Raw genomic sequence first — 23,897 nt, forward strand, 5'->3', positions numbered from 1 at the left:
AATTTCACAAGCAGGAACTGCAGGCTAAACTGTGTCACTGTACGCATATGTGACATATTCCAAACCATCAAAGCAAAAACAAAAAAAAAAAAAATACCAACATGCATATACTTACAAAAATAATTTCACAAAACCTGTTTACCCCCTGATATATGTACCATCCAGAAAAAAACAACTAGAGGGGAGATTAAAGGAACGGTCATATTTATGATGTTGCCAGATCCATATTAGATCAATTACCATCACTAGTTTTGGTAGTTACCACCAGCATCAGGAGAGTAAGAGTGTGCACCCAGACTGGAGGTGTGAGGAAACAGGGGGAGCTCAAACCCCCCCTGCTACTACATTTCATAAATAAAGAGCCAATGCCAATTAACCAAACTGTATTCTCTGGTCAGCTTTCTCTCCAACCCTACAGAGCAGTACAGTAACAGATCCTTTAAGTCCTGTACGTTGTGAAGTGGGGACTCCATGGATCAGACTTGTTTTTCCAGCAGATGCTCAGTTGGATTGAAATCTAGATAATTTGGAGGCCAAGTCAAAACTTCAAACTGTTGTTGTGTTCCTCAATAGGGATGATCGAACGGTTCAGGTCGACCATCGGTTCGGCCCGAACATTGGCTTTTCGAGGTTCGGCCGAATTTAGAACTTTTTGCCCAAAAAGTTCAGAATTCGGCAACCAGAACCGACCAAAATGCAATGGGACAGGAAATGGGCTTTAAAAGCCCATGATTGGAACAGAACCATTAGCAAAAGCCAATTGAGGGGGCAGGAGAATTCTAGGAATGTGATTGGAGTGACGAGGGGGGTCCATAGACCAATCATTAGTGAATACGCCCCCCAGTATATAAGATAGCCCCCGCCAAATTCCTAGCATTCTTATACGGGACATGGAAGAGAGTGGAATGCTGTTCTGTTACTTCTGTTACAAAGTGTTACAAAGTGTCATTTAGAAATTTTTAGTGTGAGGAAAGGGATATCTAGTGTAGTTAGAGTGCTCTTTTACACTTTAGTTAGCTTTAATTTATTCAGTTTCTGTAGGGAAAGTCTTAAGTGTAAGGGGACCGTAGTGTAGTGTAGGGTTAACTGACAGTGACTGCTATGGCAGGGTGACAAAGCCCTTCCATATCAGGGTGACCGCTATAGAGAAAAGCTATTTTCTCTTGTGTCACTTTCGCTGCAGTAATATGGCTTCGCCGCCGTCAGCATTCTTTTTGGCTGCAGGCGTCCATAGGGATCTTTTGAGCACATGTTTGGAGTCAGACATCTGAACATGTGTATAGGGGGTATATATACACACCCATGTATGTATATATACACCTAGACATATATAGGTGTGAAAGGAGCAGAAAAAACTACTTGCGCTAATGAAATAATTAACACCAATATAGTTACGCTCCTATCACACCTATATATGTCTAAGTGTAATATACATATAAGTATGTGTGTATATATACCACTATACACAAGTTCAGATGTTTTGCCTGCCTCCAAAGAGCCTCAAAAAATGCCCAAAAAAACGCTTGCTACTAAACCGGCAAGGTGTGAAAAGCGAGAAGCCAACAACCTGTTCTATAAGTGACAAAATACAAACTATCTTTTTTTTATGGTTCTGGACATGCTACAGAGCTGAAACTTCACAGGTACGCGTTTTAGACCCCCCATATACTAAATCCAAAGAATTTTTTTTTACATTTCTTCAATAATTGTCTCTCTATCAAAAATGACAATTTTTAAGAACTTTTTTTGTGTGATTTTGTGTCTGGGTGGTCTAAAAGGTGTACCTGTGAAGTTTCAGCTCTGTAGCATGTCCAGAACCAGAAAAAAAAGATCATATAGGTGTAAAAAGAAGGGTACCACCATCCCTGCTCTACTGAAAAATTATCTTTTTTTCTGGTTCTGGACATGCTACAGAGCTGAAACTTCACAGGTACACTTTTTAGACCCCCCAGATACTAAATCCAAAGAATTTTTTTTTTTTCATTAATTTTTTTTATTTATTTTTTTCAATAATTGGCTCTCTATCAAAAATGACAATTTTTAAGAACTTTTTTTGTGTGATTTTGTGTCGGGGGGGGGGGGGGTCTAAAAGGTGTACCTGTGAAGTTTCAGCTCTGTAGCATGTCCAGAACCATAAAAAAAAAAAGATTGTATTAGGTCAGTTATAGAACAGGTTAGTGAAGTTCAGATGTTTTGCCTGCCTCCAAAGAACCCAAAAAAATGCCCAAAAAAACGCTTGCTACTAAACCGGCAAGGTGTGAAAAGCGAGAAGCCAACAACCTGTTCTATAAGTGACAAAGTACAAACAATCTTTTTTTTATGGTTCTGGACATGCTACAGAGCTGGAACTTCACAGGTACACTTTTTAGACCCCCCAGATACTAAATCCAAAGAATTTTCTTTATTTTATTTTTTTTTTTTTCAATAATTGGCTCTCTATCAAAAAGGACACTTTTTAAGAACTTTTTTTTGTGTGATTAATAGTCCCTGGGGTATGACCCAGAACCCTAGGCACTTTTTAGGGGCATTTATTGGGTTTTAGGGCTTCAAAATGGTGTTTTTTGATTACAGAAGTTCGGGTCCCATTGATTTCAATGGGGTTCTGAAATCCGGGCCGAACTTTCGGGAAGTTCAGATGTTCTGGCCGAACCGAACTTTTGAAAAGTTTGATCATCCCTATTCCTCAAACCATTCTTGAATCCATCAGACCAGACCACCTTGTCCCATTGCTTCATGGTCCAGTTCTGATGCTCATGTGCCAATAGTATGCACTTTTAGCTGTGGACATGAGTCAGCATAGACCCTGACTGGTCTGTGGCTACGCATCCCCATAGGCAACAAACTGCAATGCTCTGTGTGTTCTGACACCTTTCTATCGGAAACCAGCATTAACGTTTTCAGCAAAATAAGCTACAGAAGCTCTCCTATTTTTATCAGACTAAATAGGCTGCCTTCCCTCCTCACATGCATCACTGATTTGTCTTCTTTGGACTGCTTTTAGCAAGTCCTTACCACTGCAGACCATGAACAGTCGTCTAGCCATTAGAATTTGGCCATTGACAAAGTTGCTCAAATCTCTATTCTTGCCAATTTTCTTCTGCTTTTAACACATCAACTCAGGGGCAGCATGTTCACACGTGGCCTAATATATCCTAACTACTTTCAGATGCCATTGTAACAAGATAGTAAATGTTATTCACTTTACCTGTCAGTGGTCATAATGTTATGGCTGATCAGTGTATGTGCATATACATTATTGTCAGATCCATATAAGATCAATTACCATCACTAGCTTTGGTAGGTACCCCCAGCATCAGGAGATTAGGAGTGTGTATCTGGACTGGAGATGTGAGAAAAAAGAACCAGAAAACACTCAAACCACCCTGGTATTAGTATCTCAAACAAACTAGCGTCAGCTGGTTCTATGATATAGCCCAATATGGAATCTATATATATCTATATATATATAATGTTCTTTCAATAAATTGCTTCAGTATTACAATTAAAGCAGTATTTACTGTTCCTATTCTTTTTTACTTTTCCCTACAGGTTAGCTTATGATAAGTCTTACCTGTAGGTACCTTGGAAACAATGTAAAGCGGCGTCAATTACATAATTCCAGCAACTACATCTTTATTCATTGCATACTGCCTGTGCCATGATTGTGGGGAGCACTGTGTTCCGATAGTAACTCCCGTGCACATGTGGGGGAAAATAGAAAATACTTACTTTTCCTGCTTCCATTGCCACTGAACACCACAGGTCCTGCTATGCTTTCAGAGGAGCTTTGAAGACAGGCAGACCACAGAGGCGCTGTAAGGAGAGGTCGACTGCAGAGGCACTGTTCCAGCATGATCAAAAGCAGATCGGAGAGAGCCACCACAGAAGCTGCTGGAGTGCTTGGCGTGACTGGAGAGGCATAGGAGAATCCTCCAGGCTAGGGTTCTAGAGTGACAGGCATGTGGGCAAAGATGCAGAGGATGGTATTAGCAGAAAACTGACTGTCAGATTGCAGGAATTGCCAGAGTGACAGATGCGTGGGTGATGGCCACGAACAGCTGGAGGTGTGTGTAAGGAGTACTGTAAGTACTGAGAAGTACTTGGAGTAATGTGTGTACTGAGGAGTACAGTGTGGGAACAGAGGAGTACTGGGAGCAGTGTGAGTACCGAGGAGTACTGGGAGCAGTGTAAGTACCAAGGAGTACTGGGAGCAGTTCGAGTACCGAGGAGTACTAGGAGCAGTGTGAGTACCAAGGAGTACTGGGAGCAGTGTGAGTACCGAGGAGTACTGGGAGCAGTGTGAGTACGGAGGAGTACTAGGAGCAGTGTGAGTACGGAGGAGTACTGGGAGCAGTGTGAGTACGGAGGAGTACTGGGAGCAGTGTGAGTACCGAGGAGTACTGGGAGCAGTGTGAGTACCGAGGAGTACTAGGAGCAGTGTGAGTACGGAGGAGTACTGGGAGCAGTGTGAGTACCGAGGAGTACTGGGAGCAGTGTGAGTACCGAGGAGTACTAGGAGCAGAATTTTCCTGAAAATTGCCACACGGAAATCCAATTTCCCATTTAATTCTCATGGAGTTGTGAGTATTCATACTCATCATTTGACTTTTTAACCCAATCTTAATGGTATTGCATATCTAAATTAAAGTGTTCTTTTTGTAGATATTCCGAATATACTGATCTCTGAAGAAGGGAGATAGTGCTCCCGAAACGCATCAGATCTTAAAGTATTATTCCAATGTCATATTATCTCATCCATGCTATGCCTGTAAATGAGTGGCCACACCAAGTTATCTGTCAACTGTTGATTTTACATTGCCTGTGTTGTATACTATGTATATTACAGCCTTTGAGCTAAAGCATGCGCCATTGAGCACATGCAATCATTTGTATTTCTACAACCTGTGCATATATATGCAATAAAATTGTATTGCTTTTATCAATTGTGTATTTCAAATTTCTTTAGCCACCAAACACGTACCTCATACAAAGTCCCGTGGGCCAATTTCTTTTGTTTGTATATATTTTGGGATGGAGGAATGTTTCGGTGGGAACCAGATCATTGCCCCTTTAGTATTTTTAATCTGAACTTTCCTAATTATTGGGGTATGTAACTACCAAATCTATGATGGAAATTGATCTTAAATGGCTCTGGCAAAAATGTATATGCCCTTACAATATATTGATAGATTGAAAGCATGGATATAATACATAGTGGGCTCCCCTTATAGTTTCCTCTGGTAGTTTTTTGATTGTTTGTCACACATATATAAACAAGTCTTACTAAATTATTTTCATAAGTATAAGCATTAACCAACATTTTCCTTTTGTTTGGGCTGATGATTTGGAATATGTCACATATAAAGTATGTGCGGCTTTATGGTGTTTTTACATATTTTAGATTACGCACCTATCTATATACTCCTGTAGAAGTTGTACATCAATGATGTACAAGATGGGGATACATGTGTTTACCACTAGATTCCTTACAATGATTAAGAAAATGCCTTGACATACTGTACTAGGGGTGATCCATTTGCAACACTCCTCCTATGTTCCCCAAAGCAAATGCAGAGAGACCTGATGTTCTTACCTACATATTGAAGACCGCAGGGGCAACTTAAACCATAAATAACATAGAAAAAGGAACAATTCTGAAACTTATTGATAAAAAAAATCTGTCCTGAACAATCCATAAAGGACTGTCGGCCATGGTTGATGTAGGCACATGTCAAACAATTCAATTTCTGTTATTGGAAAATGCCCTTTAAAGCATTTGTAACCACAAAAAAAATAAATAAATTACACAGTGCTTGTGCTGTGTAATTTGTCCCTTTGTATAATATGAAATATAGTAATCAGAGATAAGTGATTACCTATAGCGCTTGCTAAAGTATATCAACCAAAATAGTGAGGAAATAAAAATGACAATATAAAAACACAATATAAAAAACTTGCTGTAGATATTAGAATATAGTGCTAATTAGATAAAGAATATAAAATATAATTAATACTGTGCTCCGTAATGTGACAAATGACGATATCTGAAAAAATTATTAATCAATAATAGCTAAAGTTCATGTGCACAAAAACAGTTGATGAATTATAACAAACAGTCCATAGTAAGGTATCATCCACCAAAAAGTGACTTCTAAGTGAAAAAAAACGGTCCAAAAATTATTAAAGTGCAGGTGCTTCTTTCTTTCTTTCCCAGGTATCCCTTCACCGTGGAAAATAGATAAATTTCAAACTCACCAGAAAATGTGGGTCCTACATGCCTTACGGCATTAAGACCAATCATGCTTAAAAGACCCTCTCCAGCTCCGGATGCGTTCCCTCCTGGCGAATAGAGCTATCCCTCTGCAGTACCACTCTTACTGCTAGTAGTCTCCAAAGCGGGTATATTTCCTTCAAACACAATTGCTCCTTCTTGGAATAATAATCCTCCTGTTGGGTCACCTCTATACAAGCATCTTTAGTTTTCCTAAAACTGAAGATGCTTGTATAGAGGTGACCCAACAGGAGGATTATTATTCCAAGAAGGAGCAATTGTGTTTGAAGGAAATATACCCGCTTTGGAGACTACTAGCAGTAAGAGTGGTACTGCAGAGGGATAGCTCTATTCGCCAGGAGGGAACGCATCCGGAGCTGGAGAGGGTCTTATAAGCATGATTGGTCTTAATGCCGTAAGGCATGTAGGACCCACATTTTCTGGTGAGTTTGAAATTTATCTATTTTCCACGGTGAAGGGATACCTGGGAAAGAAAGAAAGAAGCACCTGCACTTTAATAATTTTTGGACCGTTTTTTTTCACTTAGAAGTCACTTTTTGGTGGATGATACCTCACTATGGACTGTTTGTTATAATTCATCAACTGTTTTTGTGCACATGAACTTTAGCTATTATTGATTAATAATTTTTTCAGATATCGTCATTTGTCACATTACGGAGCACAGTATTAATTATATTTTATATTCTTTATCTAATTAGCACTATATTCTAATATCTACAGCAAGTTTTTTATATTGTGTTTTTATATTGTCATTTTTATTTCCTCACTATTTTGGTTGATATACTTTAGCAAGCGCTATAGGTAATCACTTATCTCTGATTACTATATTTCATCGTCAGCACTAGCACTTTACTATAGCAGCTGCAATCTATTTATTCACTTTCATCAATTCATAATATTTTTACAATATTATCACTAGGTCCTCAAACACCTTTATAGGTCCCCTCATTTGGCGCGTGTAATATACCTTGTATATTTTTTTCTAATACCTTTGTATAATATACCTGGCTAATCCTGCCTGTTCCTTTGTCCCCCTGTCTCTGCTGACCACGATTATCATGGCTCCTGATCCATGATACTGTGTTCAGCATATGTGCCCCCGCCATCATGCTGTCTCCTCTCTGCTCTCTGTCTTGTCTCTCCATCACCCACTTCCTCCCTGCCTGTCAGTTCCGATGCCTGTCTGTGAGAGCGATCCCCTCCCCACCCCTCCCCTCCTACTGCTCTTTCCTGTCACTTGAAATACCTTTTAAAAGTAGCTTGCCTCCCCTCTGTTTTATCAGGATTTAAACTACTAGGTGTCCAGTTTTTTAAAACTCTAATCGTAAATGCCTTATCTCACAGTGGTCACATGACCTTCCTCTACTGGCTGGCTGATGACAGAGGGTTATCTCAGCCCCTCCCTCCGCATTCCTTACACATCGGGGAGGGGGGAAGCGAGCAGAGGAATGTCACTGACAAGGTATAACTATTGTGCAAACCAATCAAAGTACGCTTATTGAGATTTTTCTTTTACCAAACATATGTAGCAGAAAACAAATTGGCCTAAAATGTTAAAAAAAAAATGTTTTGAGAATGTTATAAAATGAAAAATATTGTTTTTTTTTCAGAATTGTCGCTCTTTTTATGTTTATAGCGCAAAAAATAAAAATTGCAGAGGTGATCAAATACCACCAAAATAAAGCTCTATTTGTGGGAAAAAAAAGGACATCAATTTCATTTGGGTGCAGCAATGCACGGCTGCGCAATTGTCCGTTAAAGTAACGCAGTGCTGAATCGCAAAATATAGCCTGGTCATTAAGGGGGAAAATCTTCCAGTCCAGAAGTGGTTAAGGCAAGAAATGTAGGAATGTTAGTCATTGAGGGTGGTCTGAGGATTAATAAACTCACTGGGAGCTATCATGTTTTGGATGTTCTTAGATTTCCTAAAGATCAATCTAGGATGATCCAGTACAAGGAATCCATGTTTAGGGTCACATTTAAGAATTGCCCAATGCTTCTCAAGAACAAATTTGGTGGACAAATGGCAAGAATTAAACTGTGATAAAAATAGTGCCATCCTGTCTTATATTCACATCCCTAGATATTCTAGTATATTCAGATTGAACTCTTGCATATCTGGTGAGAAATGTGTTAGAGAGGAGGTCTGAATATTTAAAGTGATTGTAAAGTCTTGTTTTTTTTTTTTTTTTAATTAAAAATAACAAACATGTTATACTTACCTGCTCTGTGCAGTGGATTTGCACAGAGCAGCCTGGATCCTTCTCTTCGGTTCTCCTGGCCCCTCCCTCCTGTTGGGTGCCCTCACAGCAAGCAGCTTGCTATGGGGGCACCTGAGCCGTGTCACAGCTCCTTGTGTCCATTCAGACACGGAGCTGTGACCTGGTCCCACCCCTTTCTATTCATTGGCTGACTGACTTTGAAATTAATCAAAATATTGAAATCAATATTTTCATATGTGGGACCAATAGCCGCTCCCTACGTGATAGCATATGCATAGTGACATGTTCTTTTTAATGAGACATCAGGGGTCCATATGACACCTTACTTCACCTCTCCCTTCACTCCGCTGAAGCTAATGGAGTGTAGATTGTGCTCCATTAGCTTCTTACGTGGCTACAGCAGCCAGGGAAAGTGACAGCAGAAATGGAAGTAACATTGTTTCTGGGTTCTTACAAGCTAGGCGGGATAAGCGAATAGACATTCAATGGTCTCCCTCCTCTCTACACAGTGACACCTGCCAAGCAGCAGGGGGATTTCAAGGAGGAAGAGCACGGGTTCTGGGGGTCTGTGGTAGCCATGAACTTCCATCTGAAAGCCAAAAGTTTACTTGTAATGTCTACACCCTTTCCTGGCCACTGTAGCAGCCAGGACTATTTGTAAAACCCCCTGCAGCTGCTGACGTATGACATATGTCAGTGAGAGCGAAGGGGTTAAACATTATTAAAATTGATTTTTATTTTTGTTACATGCTTATCAGCCTAAAATGGTCAGAATTAGGTGTAAAGATTCTGCTTCCATTGACTTCAATGGGTTTGGTTTACCATTCGAACTTGTGAGCTGTTCGGCAAACATCCTGAAAACTGAACCCAAGTGCTTTCGACTTATCCCGTTTAGCAAGCCTTAAAGCATGGGTGCTTAACCTGTGGCCCTCCAGCTGTTGCGGAACTACAAGTTGCATGAGGCATTGCAAGGATGACAGTTATCCCAATGACTTCCAAAGGCAGAAGCATGATGGGACTTGTAGTTCCACAACAGCTTGAGGGCCACAAGTTGAGCACCCATAAATTAAAGTGTATCAATGGGTAAAGTCAAACAATACATATCTGATGCAATCTGTCACTGGCTTTCCACTTGTGAACTGTATGGCAAATGTCCTGTGAACTAAACATATTTGGCTCATCCCTATTAGCAAGACGTAAAGTGCAACTATGGGTAGAATCAAATAATAAATATCTTATGCAGTCTGTCACTAGCTTCAGCAGAGAAGATTTTGTTTCATGAGGCCCTCCTATCAGTTTTCTTTAGAAAAAAAAAAAAAAAACTTAAAGTGGCTGTAAGCCTCAGACACAAAATATGAACACAGCATATCCTTCTATACTGTGTGCTTGTCTCAAGGAGGAGCACTAAGTGTCATTTCTGTCCTCTGCTATCAACATGAGTCACTTCTGACAAGTTTTCCTGACATCAAGGGATAAATGATGACAGGGGAAGGAGCGCCAGCTGATTTACAGTCTTAGCTCTGTTCCTGTGTGCTGTGGGAAGAGGAGTGCGTCCTTTCCCTCCAATCAGCTCTCAGAAATCTCCTCACTAAGCTCTGCAGAGTGTATTTTCAACTCCCCGCACCCTGTTTTCTGACAGTTGAGGCAAGCTTTATACATTCCGGACTTTGAACGGGTATAGAGAAAAGAAGAGAGCAGTTAAACCGGTGAAACATTTGTAGGAGGATTTGTTTAGTCTCTGTGTATCACCTGAGGCCAATCACTTCACTAGGTACTGTATAGTGTAAGGGTTTACAACCACTTTAAAGTTCCACTGAATTCTAGTTTAAAAAGCATACTAGCATGTGTTCTTAGAGGGTAATTCCACTTTTGTGGGGAAAAAAAAATAGCAAATAAGGAAAAAACAAAGCGTATACAATTGCGACAAATCATATTGTGATTGAATGTTATTAAAAATTACCGTTCCTTTTCAAACTGCAGCTGTTGTAATTTTCTGAAAATGCAATGCAATATGGCTACCTGGAGCTGTTCTGTACACAGAATGTGTACTGACCTCACCCCAGAAACATCATTTCCTGCTTGTGTGATTGGCTCATCAATTTTCCCAGAAGTCTGCCTAAAAGTAAGATTTCTGGCTTCCCCTGCAACAAAAATGTCATTTTTGGTGGGATACTCCCAGTAGGAATACGTCTAAAGGGATGCAGGCCCAGCAGCTTTCCTCATTAGTGCCCTGCAACTGCCAAAGCTGACAGATAATTATGAAACCACTCCCATTAGACCCTGAGGCACAGAGGCACAGAGGAACAAACAGGGATTTCTTCAGAATAACAAAAGGTAGGAAGCTGCAACAAAGTTTGTTAAAATCCCTGCAATGTACATAGATCACCCAAGGGGGAATGTTTTTTCCTCAACAAAAGTGGAGTTACACTTTAACTAAAAAAAAAAGAAAAAAAACCATACCTCCCATTGTTCTCAGCCTCCTCCAATTTTTTTGCTGCTGTCATCTGACTTTTTATTAGAGGGGAGCTACATTTCTTGTCAAGGATCCCACTGTGTGAAGGAACACAACCACCCTCCCGTACCCACTCCTAAAATGGACTAGGGATTATGGACTATGCAATTTGTAGTGTGCATAAAACAATGCACAGAGGTCAAGAGAGCTGATGGAGGCGCAGGGAGCTAGGCCTTCGCAGAGTTTGTGACACCTTTGAACAGTTGTTGAAAGAGTCAACATGAAATAGGTGGAATTGTGAAGGGCAACTAGATATACTAAAGCAAAAATAATAAATTGTGTTTTAGAGAGGTTATATGTTCTTAACCTTTTTAGAACATGTAACCTCAATAAAACACAATTTTTTTTACCAATATATTATTGTTTTTGCTTTAGTTGTATATCTAGTTGTCCTTCACAATCCTACCAAATAGAGGAATATTTTCTTGTAGATTTAATTGGGATGATGGCCACTACACCCTTGGTCAGATGAGCATTTTCTTTTTGTTTAAACATGAAATAGGTTTACATGAATACCAGTAGATAGCAGAGGGTCATGTTTAAAGGTGCAGTATGCAGAGACTTGTTTACCTGTGAGACACAGCAGGGGCGTGCAGAGACCTTTGGAGGGGCAGGTCTCAAAGTATAAAAGGGGCACATGGAACAGGGCTTTAAATAGGTCAGGTGCGGGGGATGATCAGTGGATGTGGACATGGTGCAGGGAGTGATCAGTGGCTGCGGACATGGTGCAGGTGGTGGTCAGAAGCTGCGGACTTGGTGCAGGGGGTAGTCAGAGGCTGTGGAGTGGTCCAGGGTCTGGTCTTACCTGCTGATGTGACAATGAGGCACCGTCACTGTGGCGAGACCGAGTGCCTCTCTTTCAAAAATGGCGCTATTACGTCACTGCGCATGCACCTGCTCTGCCGAGCATGTACAAGCTTTCCCGAGCCTGGCAGGCTTCGGGAATGGCGCATGCCCAGTTTCACTATCGGCCTGCAGCCATACTGTTTATGGGCACCGCTGCAGAAATTTTGCCTTGACAAAAGGGCACTTTGGGCATCAAGCACCCGCCCCCTCTACTGCACATGCCTGAGACACAGGCACAGAGGGGTAAGATGTACTGTGAGACAGTAAAGTACAGGTAGGACTTTGGCTTGTGTGATTGCTGTAAGTATAGTGCATTATAGGAGAGGGGAGGGAAAGGAGATACATGTGTGCTGCTGTGTGTGCTCCAATTTCAACAAATCACCCCACTGATCTAAAGTTGCATGCTTTGCATGTGTTAAATATAGCTTAGCTTTCATATAAAACTCTAGGATAGGATATACTGTGGAATTCTAAAGACAAATCTATATACAATTTCCACAAAAATATCTACAACTTACCTCGGCAAGAAGGTAGACTTGGACTCCATCTCCCTTCATGATTGCAAAAACTTTTAGATTCTCCAGTGAGCTGATATCCTTCCTTACAACTGTATGTCAATGTGTCACGATACTGGTATCGGGCTTTCACAGGAATAAAGGAAGTATGCTGTGTAATGTTAGGAGATGGGCAGGTCTTAACTGAAACAACAAAAACATATATTATATATGCAGTATACATACTGATATCAGATTGGTTTATTAAAAAGGAAATATTAATTATCCTCAAATTGTAATGAGAGATCAAAAATAAGCATATTGTGTTTGCTTTACTACCAGGAAGATGCTTAGATGTAGACTTTCACGGTACCAAACTTAGTCTATATAATGTATTGCTGTTCTGCTGGATAGGAGAAGGGGTAAAGGGAATTCTCTTGATACATTTTTTAGAACTGAATTTCTCTTTTTCAGGAGTAGGATTGAGGTTAAATTCTACAATGAACATAAAATACATTTAAGTACAATAACCTTCTATATGTGTTACATACATTACAGTCTATATTGGAGGATTTTCACTACAAAAAGCATCCCCTGGATGTGCACAAGGATAAAGAGATAATTCACTAGGACCTTAACGTCCCAAAACGACAACAAGCTCATTGAATATATTATGCAAGATCTTATAAGAATAGAAAAGCATGTTATGAATGTTGTCTAAAACTTTTTGATAATTACTATCACTTAAAAGCTGTGTATATACCTTTAAGAGCCCTGATCACACCAATAAAGCTTAAATATATATCTAACGCTTAGATATTCAGTGATCTTTGCATAATCATAAGGAATGTCACATCTTGGTATAAAATTAGTCAGGTTGAAAAAAGACACAAGTCCATCTAGTTCAACCAATAAAACATAAATACATTATAAAAAAAATACATTCCCATATACACAATCCTATACCCGCAGTTGATCCAGAGGAAGGTGAAAAACCCCAGCAAAGCATGATCCAATTTGCTACAGCAGGAGAAAAATTCCTTCTTGATCCCTCAAGAGACAATCAGATTTTCCCTGGATCAGCTTTACCTATAAATGTTAGTACCCAGTTATATTATGTACAATTAGAAAATAATCCAGGCCTTTTTTAACCACTTGCCGTCTGCTCACTAGAGCTGTACTGCGGCAAAGTGGCTCTTGTAGGTCTGAAATTCAGTCACAGCGGGAGTCGGGCCAGGGGAGGAGCAGCGGCGATCGCCGCTGCTCTTCCCCGATCGTCGGGGATCTAGTGTGGAGATCCGCCCGCTTGTGTAAACACAAGCGGGCGGATCTCCTAAGTGACAGGCAGTGTCGTTTTTACATTAACAGTAAAATAGTTTTTACAGTAACAGTGCATATTTATAGCACTGATTACTGTAGTAATGTCACTGGTAACCCCAAAAGTGTCAAAAATGTCAGTCAAGGGTCCGATCTGTCCGCCGCAATGTCGCAGTCCCGCAAACAAAATCACAGATCACCGCCATTACTCGTTAAAAAAAAAAACACCAAAAACTACAGAAATCTTTCCCTTAGTTAGTAAACGCAATAACTTTTGCGCAAACCAATCAAAATACGCTTATTGCAATTTTTTTTACCAAAAATGTGTAGCAGAAAACAAATTGGCCTAAAATGTTAAAAAATTTTAATTTTTACATTTTTTTGGGGGGAATTTCATATAAAAAAATGTGAAAAATATTGTTATTTTTTCAAAATTGTCGCTCTTTTTTTGTTTATAGCGCAAAAAGTAAAAATCGCACAGGTGATCAAATACCACCAAAAGAAAGCTCTGTTTGTGGGAAAGGAAAAAAAGGATGTAAATTTAGTTTGGGTACAGCGTTGCATGACCGCGCAATTGTCAGTTAAAGTCGCACAGTGCCGAATCGCAAAAAGTGGCCCAGACGTAAGACAGCAAAATCCTCCGGTGGTAAAGTGGTTAAAGCACTCTACTGAGCTGGCCAGAACCACCTCTGGAGGGAGTCTATTCCACATTTTCACAGCTCTTACTGTAAAGAAACCTTTCCATATCTGGAGATGAAATCCTTTTTCCTCTAGACGTAGAGAGTGTCCCCCCTTGTCCTCTAGGATGACCCTAAAATGAATAACTCAACACCAAGTTCACTATATGGACCACTTATATATTTGTACATGTTGAACATATCCCCCCTTAATCTCCTTTTCTCAAGAGAAAATACATTCAGTTCCTCTAATCTTTTCTCGTAGCTGAGCTCCTCCATGCCTCTTATCAGTTTGGTTGCCTTTCTCTGCACTTTGTATGCCAGCTACTGGGCTGGGGAAGGAGCACCACATCAGTATCCAGAATCCTCAAATCCTCATTTAAGTCAGAACTTAAAATCTAGACACCCACCTTACACCACTCTAGAGACACCACACTCTCCTTTTTTCATGCGCTAATATTAAAGCTAGTGCTACCTTTTATCTTTTCCCAAAAATTAAATCAGTATTTAAAGCAGGCATGTCCTACCTGCGGCCCGAGGGCCTCATGCGGCCCAGAACCACAGGCAATGCGGCCCACTGCCCACTGACAATTTATTTATTTTTTGCTGGGGAGGAAGGAAGTCGAGTCAGGGGCACGGCCACAGCGACTTCCTACTAACCGCTGGTTTACAAACAGAGCGGGGATCTCCTGCTTACCCGGCGGCCGGCGGTGTGCAGAAAAAGTGAAGGGATTTGTAAGTGCTTACCAAGGGGTTGAGTAAAACGTTTTTTTTTCTAAGTTACTGCACTTTTTTACTGTACCTTCACATTCAGGAATAGGCAAGCTCCAATTTCCATCTGCTTGACATCTTCTATAACTGTCACCAATGATTGTATACCTAAATTATATAAAACAAAATATCAGCTGACTGTGACAAACAATGAATTCATGGTTGTTCATATCAATAGGTCTTCAGAATTATTTATCAGAAACAATATAATAAAACTTTTAATTTGAACTTTTGCAAGCACATCTGTCTGATTGACAGAAATGTATGCAATGATAGGAATAAAAGCATTTATAAATAATGTACTATTTGATTCTCACATACTGGAACTGGAATAATTTGACAGCAAAAAAAAATTACCAATTTGCCAGATTTACAAATAGATTTGTGTTTGTAAGATGCAGCAACTCAAAGGAGCAAATCAAAAATCGACTATATACTAGTCTAACAGATAAAAACAACTGGAGTTGCAATCTGGTTTTCATGATTAGCTACACACCAGTGAGCTATGCACTATGCAGTATATGCTAAATACATAAGTTTGCAAAGATTTAGGTATCACGTACATGGGTAGACTGACTTTTACATTGTACAAATTGAGCGTATTTCAATGCACGAGAAGCACAGATGCAACATACAGCTCACTGCCAGTAGCCTGTAAAAATCAATGGCAGGCTGAAATATGCGGTGGCTGTACAAGGTTGTATGCTAGTCCGAGTGGTACTCACTAATAGGGATGATTGAACGGTTCGGGTCGACCAACGGATCGACCCGAACATTGACTGTTCGAGGTTCGGCCGAATTTAGAACTTTCTGCTGAAAAAGTTCAGAATTCGGCAACCAGAACCGACCAAAATGCAATGGGACAGGAAATAGAAGCCCATGATTGGACCAGAACCATTAGTAGAAGCCAATTGAGGGGGCAGGAGAATGCTAGGAATGTGATTGGAGTTACTAGGGGGTCCAGAGGCCAATCATTAGTGAATACGCCCCCCAGTATATAAGATAGCCCCGCCAAATTCCTAGCATTTTAATACAGGGACGTGGAAGAGAGTGGAAGCAGTTCTGTTACTTCTGCTTCAAAAGTGTCATTTAGCAATTATTAGTGTGAGGAAAGGGATATCTAGTGTAGTTAGGGTGTAGTTAGGGTGCTATTTTCCACTATAGTTAGCTTCAAAAATCTAGTGTAGGGTGAACTGACACTGACTGCTATGGCAGGGTGACCAAACCCTTCCATTTCAGGGTGACCGCTATAGAGAAAAGATCGTTTCTCTTAGGTGACTGATAGAACAGCGATATGGCTTCTCGCCGGTCAGCCTGCTTTTTGCTGCAGGCGTTTATAGAGCTTTTTTGAGGACATGTTTGGAGTCAGGCATGACATCTGAACTTGTGTATAGGGGTATATATACACACACATGTATGTATATATACACCTACACATATATAGGTGTGAAAATAGCAGAACACTATGCTTGCGCTAATGAAATAATTAACAGGCATATGGCTCCGCTCCTATCACCTATATATGTGTATGTGTATAAATACATATAAGTGTGTGTGTATATATACCCCTATACAGAAGTTCAGATGTTTTGCCTGCCTCCAAAGACCCACAAAAAATGCCCAAAAAACCACCTGCGCCAAAAAAAAAACGCCCAGGTGTGTTATCGCAGGCGTTTTTTTGGGGCATTTTTTGTGGGTCTTTGGAGGCAGGCAAAACATCTGAACTTCTGTATAGGGGTATATATACACACACACTTATATGTATATATACACATACACATATATAGGTGTGAAAGGAGAGAAACCATATGGGTGTTAATTATTTCATTAGCGCAAGCATAGTGTTCTGCTACTTTCACACCTATATATGTGTATGTGTATATAATAAGTGTTTGTGTATATATACCCCTACACAGAAGTTCTGATGTTATGCCTGCCTCCAATAACCCCCAAAAAATGCCCAAAAAAACGCTTGCTACAAAACCGGCAAGGTGTGAAAATAACGGAGCCATATTCCTGTTCTATAAGTGACCTAATAGAAACAATCTTTTTTTCTGGTTCTGGACATGCTACAGGGCTGAAACTTCACAGGTACACTTTTTAGACCCCACAGACACTAAATCCAAAGAAATCTCTTTTTTTTTTTTCAATATTTTTTTTCAATAATTGGCTCTCTATCAAAAATGACAATTTTTAAGAACTTTTTTTGTGTGATTAATAGTCTCTGGGGCATGACCCAGAACCCTAGGCACTTTTTAGGGGCATTTATTGGGTTTTAGGGCTTCAAAATCGTTTTTTTTGATTACCGAAGTTCGGTCCCATTGATTTCAATGGGGTTCTGAAATCCGGGCCGAAATTTCTGGAAGTTCTGGTGTTCTGGTCGAACCGAACTTTTGAAAAGTTTGATCATCCCTGCTCACTAATAGGGCCATATGTGTACAGGGATGGGTGCCCCAAATTAGGACTCTCTGTGTTCAAGGCATACAGTACATTCTTGTATGCATATAGCCCTGTACAAGGGTTCCGCTTGGAGCAGTGTACAGCTACCCATATTTCAGCCTTTCATTAATTTTGACAGGCTGATGCAAGTTATCAGTAAACTGCACCTGTGCCTCCCAGAGCAAAAAAAAAAAAATCGCTGGCGTTTATGCTGTATGAGCCAAATCCCCTGTTTGCATAAGGCCTTAAAGTGGACCTTCACTCTCCCAATCAACATGGATTATGTTTTATGCTCATGCTACTAGCATTAGCATACAGATAGGAAAGTATATCATTTTTAATTGTCTTAAACTTTTTTTTTTTTTTACATTTCTTCAGTTACTTCCTGGTTTCCATGCCTAGGCAAATGAGGTCACACACCCCAGGAGTCTTCAGGAGGGAAGGAGAGGAGGAGGGGTTTTCTCAGCTAAGCACACTCTCCAGCATGCATACTTGGGTGAGGGGCAGGAAGTAATTGCTACATGAATCATTTTCCCTTACTTAAGATGGCCAAGGCCAGAAATCCTAGAGGTAGTTTTTCAAAAATTTCTCACCAAAATGAAGCATGGAGACATGGATGGATGTAGGAGTTTGCTTTAAATACTAAAAATTCATTAAATAGCATTTTTGGTTTTTGGTGCTCAAATGCAGTGAAGATTCACTTTAAGGTCCCACAAAAAATCACAGTTCTCAGACTGACTTTAATGAAAGAAATACGATATAAGGTTCAAATGAAAGTGATTTATTTGGTGCTTGAAGATTTTTTTTTTTTTGTGAACTTTACTATTCCTTTTGCTGGCATACCTAACAGCTTTTGTGCATATAGGCTGCTGTAATTACCCTCTCTCATGTCACAGCTCTCTAGCAATACATAAATAGAAGCTGAGAAATTCTGCATAGAAACTGACTTTGACAATCAGGATAAGAGATTTTTTATTTTTGTATACTGTACATAGACACAGTCTAGCTCTGCACATATGACTTTTGGATGCAGACTGTTAATGGGTAAAGCACTTTTGTAAAAGAAAAAGATAAATTTACCCCTGTAAAAAAAACTTTTATTAAACCTTTAATTAAAAAATTAAAAATTGTGCAGTCCCAGTTAATATCTTAACCAGTTGAGAGGACATACTGAACACGCTCTAAAAAAATATCATCAAAGTACACAAGGCATATGCTGTGCCCCTTTCACCTGCTGCCACTCCACCCAACTACTACTGCTGGAAAATCTTGGCTGTCAAAACTACATTCGAGAACTTGATCTGTATTACAGTCAGGGCTGTCTTTATTATTGATTGGACCCTGGGCAAACATTTTCTTGGGCCCCCCATGCAATTTCGCTCTCCACCTTCTCTGAGACATAAAATAAACAGCAGCTAGATTAAAAATCAGTTTACTTAATCAGATCAGGCAGCAATTGCGATTGGTTGCCAGAGGATACAGTGTATCATACTGCCCACTGACTGACTGCTAGAGGTTACAGCACACACTATGGCTCACAGTTTATTTGCTCGAGGTTATAGCACATGGCTACTGCTTGTTGATTGGTTTCTAGAGATTACTGTACAATAACACTGCTCACTGATTGGTTGCTAGAGGTTACTGAACATCCTTACCACTCACTAATTGGTTAATAGAGGTTACTGCACATTATTACTGCTCACTGATTGGTTGCTAGAGGTTACTGCACATCCTTACCAATCAGTAATTGGTTGCAAGAGGTTAGTGCACATCATTACTGCCCGCTGATTGGTTGCTTGCCTGAACACCATGGACTGGGGAGGTGAGGGGACCCATCAATAGATAGAAAACTTCTAGGGATACTAGGACTCCTGGGATCAGTGGCATTGCTGGGGAAGGGGGTGATCAGTGGCAATGCTGAGGGGTAGATGGGATCAGTGGTGGGGGGATGGGATTAGTCAGGAGGCAGTACACTGTGGCAAATTCTTAATCATGTAGAGCAAAGCAGGAAATCTTTGGCAAGTACATAGCGGGGGATTCTACACTGACCACCAATGTGAGCGACAATGCAAAGGGTGATTTTACGCCTCCCACTAATATAAAGAGGGATTTCTACACAGACATCAATGTAATAGGAGCCTTTTTTACCAACCACCAGTGTAAGGGGGAATATACAATGACCTCCATGTAAGGGGGAGTTTACACTGACAACCATTGTTGAGGAGATTTGTACTGACCACCAATGTAAGGTGACACTTCTACACCGACCACCAATCTTAGTGGGGTTTACACTGACCACTAATGTAAGGGCAATTCTGCACTTACCACCACTGTAAAGGGAAATGTACACTGATCACCAATGTAATGAAGAAATTACACCGACAACCAAAGTAAGGGGGACATTTACACTGACCACTAGTGTGAATGAAAGGATTTTTTCACCAAGCCCCAATGTAATGAGAAGATTTACACTGACCACCACCAATGTAACTGAGACATTTAGCCTGCATTCACATTTCTTCTGTCAGCAAAACATGCAAAATTGCTTTCCTGACACCACAGAAATGTGCTGCCCTTTGCCTGGTACACAGCAGTGGCATTAATTGTTAATGACACCTTCACACATCTGCTGAGATGTGCGTATTCACATCCACCAAAATTCAGGGTGCTGGGCCACCATGGTATTTTGAAAAAAGATTCCCCCTCCAATTTGCTTACCTTTGCAGAACAGGCTGATGGTGGCTTAATGACCTCAGTTGTAGACAGGACTTTCAAGCATGCCCCTTTACCTCCCCAGTGGGCAGCATTCAGCAGAAGTGAAGGTGGATATGACCTCAGGGTGTCATGATATACATATGAATGCTGCCTGTATTTACATATCAATTCAGCTGGTCCATGGCTATTTACATATTAATGCTACACAATTTACATATCATTGCAGGTTATTTACAGTCAAACACAGGGTCTGCAGGTGAGTCATCTGTACATGGCAATAGGGCAGAGCTGGGCAGCTATGGGACTAAAACTTTAAGGGAATTTAAGCAGGGATAGTGGGCAAGTATGAGGCAGCTGCTTTGGGCCCCACAACAATGATGGGGCCCAGGGCAGCTTCCCCTTTTGCCCTGCCTTAAAGACAGCCCTGATTGCAGTATTGGCATAACGTAGCATTTTTACTACATTGTATGTACTGGTTCGTTTACATTTTTCAGGGAAAGTTATTATGCTAGTTAGAGCAGTCTTACAAGTAAAAATAAATACATACATACTAAAAATAAAATATTAGCCCTAATAAACTTTTTTCCTTAGCTATTTTTTCTGATAATTAGTTTTATTTATACTTTTTTAACCGTTAATATGTACGTATTTCATCTTTTTCATTTTGGTAACTGACAAAATGCCTTTATTTAATTTGAAAAAATAAAAAATACATGTGTGTTTATATTTTATATATTATAATTGTATAATGGTGAACTTTTATAGCAGGGAAATTTCAATAAAATTTTTTTCCTGGTTTAGACGCATTTTTTTAAGGGATTTAATTTATGTGTTTATTTAAATCCTACATTTAAATCAAACTGGGGAATGGCTTTTTAATTTAATTATTTTAACATTGGATCTGAGCTATGTGTAATGATTCCTAGTTATTGTAAACGGGTGGTGCCATATTTATTAAAAAAAAAATACTTGTATCTTCTGAGGTTAAGGTCAGTTTTTGGCCATACTTATCATATTAGATTTTTTTTTTTGTTTTTTATTATACATATATATTTTTCTCTTTCGTGTGCAGAATTTTTGATGCATTTTTATGCATTTCTTGTCCTTCTTGAGCGGGGTTGACAGGTTGTTTTAATCGATTGGATCAGATTTTTATTGTGTGTGTTCTATTTGGTTGAATAGGCACCCTCTGGTGGTGATCAGGTATATAGTTTGTATAATGTTAGGGTGTCCATTCACCGCTACTCTGTTATCCCTTGGAAGATGTGTTGTCCAATAAAACATGCCTAGGGCAGAGTTTAACGGTGATGTTATCACGCCCGCCCAGAGAGTCGGCCGTGCTGTGCGATATGCTCGTTATACCCTCTTTGTTTATGAGTACATTTTTTTAAACTGCTCTTCACTATAAGTTTCCCTGCTCTTTCCTTGGTATGTGATTTTACTGCTATAAGCTGTATATGAGAAGCAATCCAGTGACCACTTTAGGGGCCAGGGGCCTTTCTACTGCGAGGCAAACAAGGCATTTTCCTGGGGCAGCATTTTTCTGAAGGGTGGGCGTCTGTACCAGGTATCACCTCAGGATCGTTTTTAAACCTGGCGGTTGGCTCTTTTGTAATAGCAATCCGAATGGCTTACTAGCCACACGATTGCTATTACAAGCAGTGGAAGGAGATGCCCCCCCCCCCCTCCAGCCGCCTTCTGTGGCTCTACCGGCTCTCCCATCCCACCAGGAGACCCGAGCAATCAGCTGGCGGGTCTGCCGACTGGCTACACAACCAAGCAAAGCCGGAAATGGCCTTGCTAAGCAGTTTGTAACAGTAAACCGGAAGCGATGACATCACTTCTGGTTTACATGGTAACTATAGGCACCAGTTTTTAAAAATCAAAAGCATTCAAAAATGCGGATCTTGGTGTTTTAAATGCTTTTAAGTGCAGAGGAGGGATTTGGGATCTTATGGACAAAAGATCTCTCCATAAAGAGTACCTGTCACTGCCTATTGCTTTCACAAGGATGTTTACCGTGATTTCAATCAGCAGGTCGAGCGGCTGCGATGGCTGCCAGGACCTGCAGATTGTTCTAGGAATGACAGAACGTCGGTCTGCCTATGTAAACAAGGCAGACTGCTGCTCTGTCAGGGAGTAAATCTGAAACACAGATCTCTTTTTTCTTCTTGTACATCCATTCCCCCCACAGTTCGAAAGCACTACCTAGGAGCACACTTAACCCCTTGATCACCCCTGGTGTTAACCCCTTCCCTGCCACAGTGCATTTTTTGTTAGCACTGGTCGCTGGTCCCCAAAAAGTGTCACTCAAGGGGCTTACACGTACCGATTGTCGGCCGTAAATATTCGGCCGCCGACCGATCGGTCGCTTGTAGACTTGTTAGTATGATGCTTCCGACAGCCGCATTTTCGGCCGAACAGAATCTGTCGCGCAGACTTTAAAATATTTGTTGGCCGTCACCAGAACGGCCGATTGTTCGCCAGTCAGTACAGATTTCGGCCGACAGACAGCAGATTAGCAAGACTGGGCATGCTCAGAACAGAAAAAAAGACAAGGAAAGTTAACCATCACATGACATCACTTCTGCAGTCGGCTGTTGTTGGCCGACAAAATTCGTGTGCAGTCTTTTGCAGTTTTCAACAGACACGACAGCCCTGGACAAAAGACGGCCGATCGTTCGGCCGACGATCAGTACATGTGTACGGGGCTTTAGTGTTAGATTTGTCCGCCACAATGTCACAGCCCCGCTAAAAATCGCTGATCGCCGCCATTAGTAGTAAAAACAATAAAAAAAAGAAAAAGTCCATAAATGTATCCCATAGTTTGTAGACGCTATAACTTTTGCACAAACCAATCAATATATGCCTATTATGATTTTTTTTTACCAAAAATATGTAGCAGAATACATATTGGCGTAAATTGATGAAATAATTAGTTTTTTTAATTTATTGGGGATGTTTTATAGCAGAAAGTAAAAAATATTGTTTTTTTTTTTCAAAATGTTGGTTCTTGTTTTGTAAAACCGCAGAGGTGATCAAATACCACCAAAAGAAAGCTCTATTTGTGGGGGGGGGGGGGGGACATCAATTTTATTTGGGTACAGTTAAAGCAACACAGTGCCCTATCGAAAAAAATGGGCAGGTCAGGAAGGGGGTAAAACCTTCCAGAGCTGAAGTAGTTAATTGTCATTTAAAGATTTCTAGCATTTAACACAGGTGAACTGATGATTAAAGGGATATTAACCACTTGCCGACTGCTTACCGCATATATACTGCGGTAGGGTGGCTCTCCTGCGCAAACGGACATAGGCGTACGTCGGTCGCAAGCGCCGCCGCCGGCGCGCTCTTGCCCCCACTCGGTAGCGGGGACGCTGATGCACGGGGCAGGTGGCTCTGATTGCTGCCTGACACCCGCGATCGCTCCCCGCTGAGAGAGAAGGATGGTCGGCTGTTGTAAACACAGCTGACAGTTCTTCTCCCTGGAATGATCACAGAGCTCATGTGATCCTTCTATATAGGATCACATGTCTCTATCGTTATTTCACAAGCCACACCCCCCCTCCCCACAGTTAGAATCACTCCCCTAGGCTCACATTTAACCCATTGATC

The 23,897-nt window shown here is 40.6% G+C and overlaps 1 protein-coding gene across 1 annotated transcript in view; it reads right to left on the reverse strand.

The window, feature by feature from the left end:
- LOC309546075 (C4b-binding protein alpha chain-like) overlaps positions 1-23,897 on the reverse strand; it is a 290,333-nt gene that overhangs the window by 63,151 nt on the left and 203,285 nt on the right. The window contains exons 14-15 of the mRNA XM_082245585.1: positions 15,163-15,239; positions 12,391-12,570 (exon numbers count right to left, since the gene is read on the reverse strand). Coding sequence (XP_082101711.1) covers positions 12,391-12,570; positions 15,163-15,239 — 257 coding nt within the window. The remainder of the gene's footprint in view (positions 1-12,390; positions 12,571-15,162; positions 15,240-23,897) is intronic.

This window comes from Pelophylax lessonae (assembly GCF_965119305.1).
Source record: "Pelophylax lessonae genome assembly, chromosome: 2".
NCBI classification, from domain to species: Eukaryota; Metazoa; Chordata; class Amphibia; order Anura; family Ranidae; genus Pelophylax; species Pelophylax lessonae.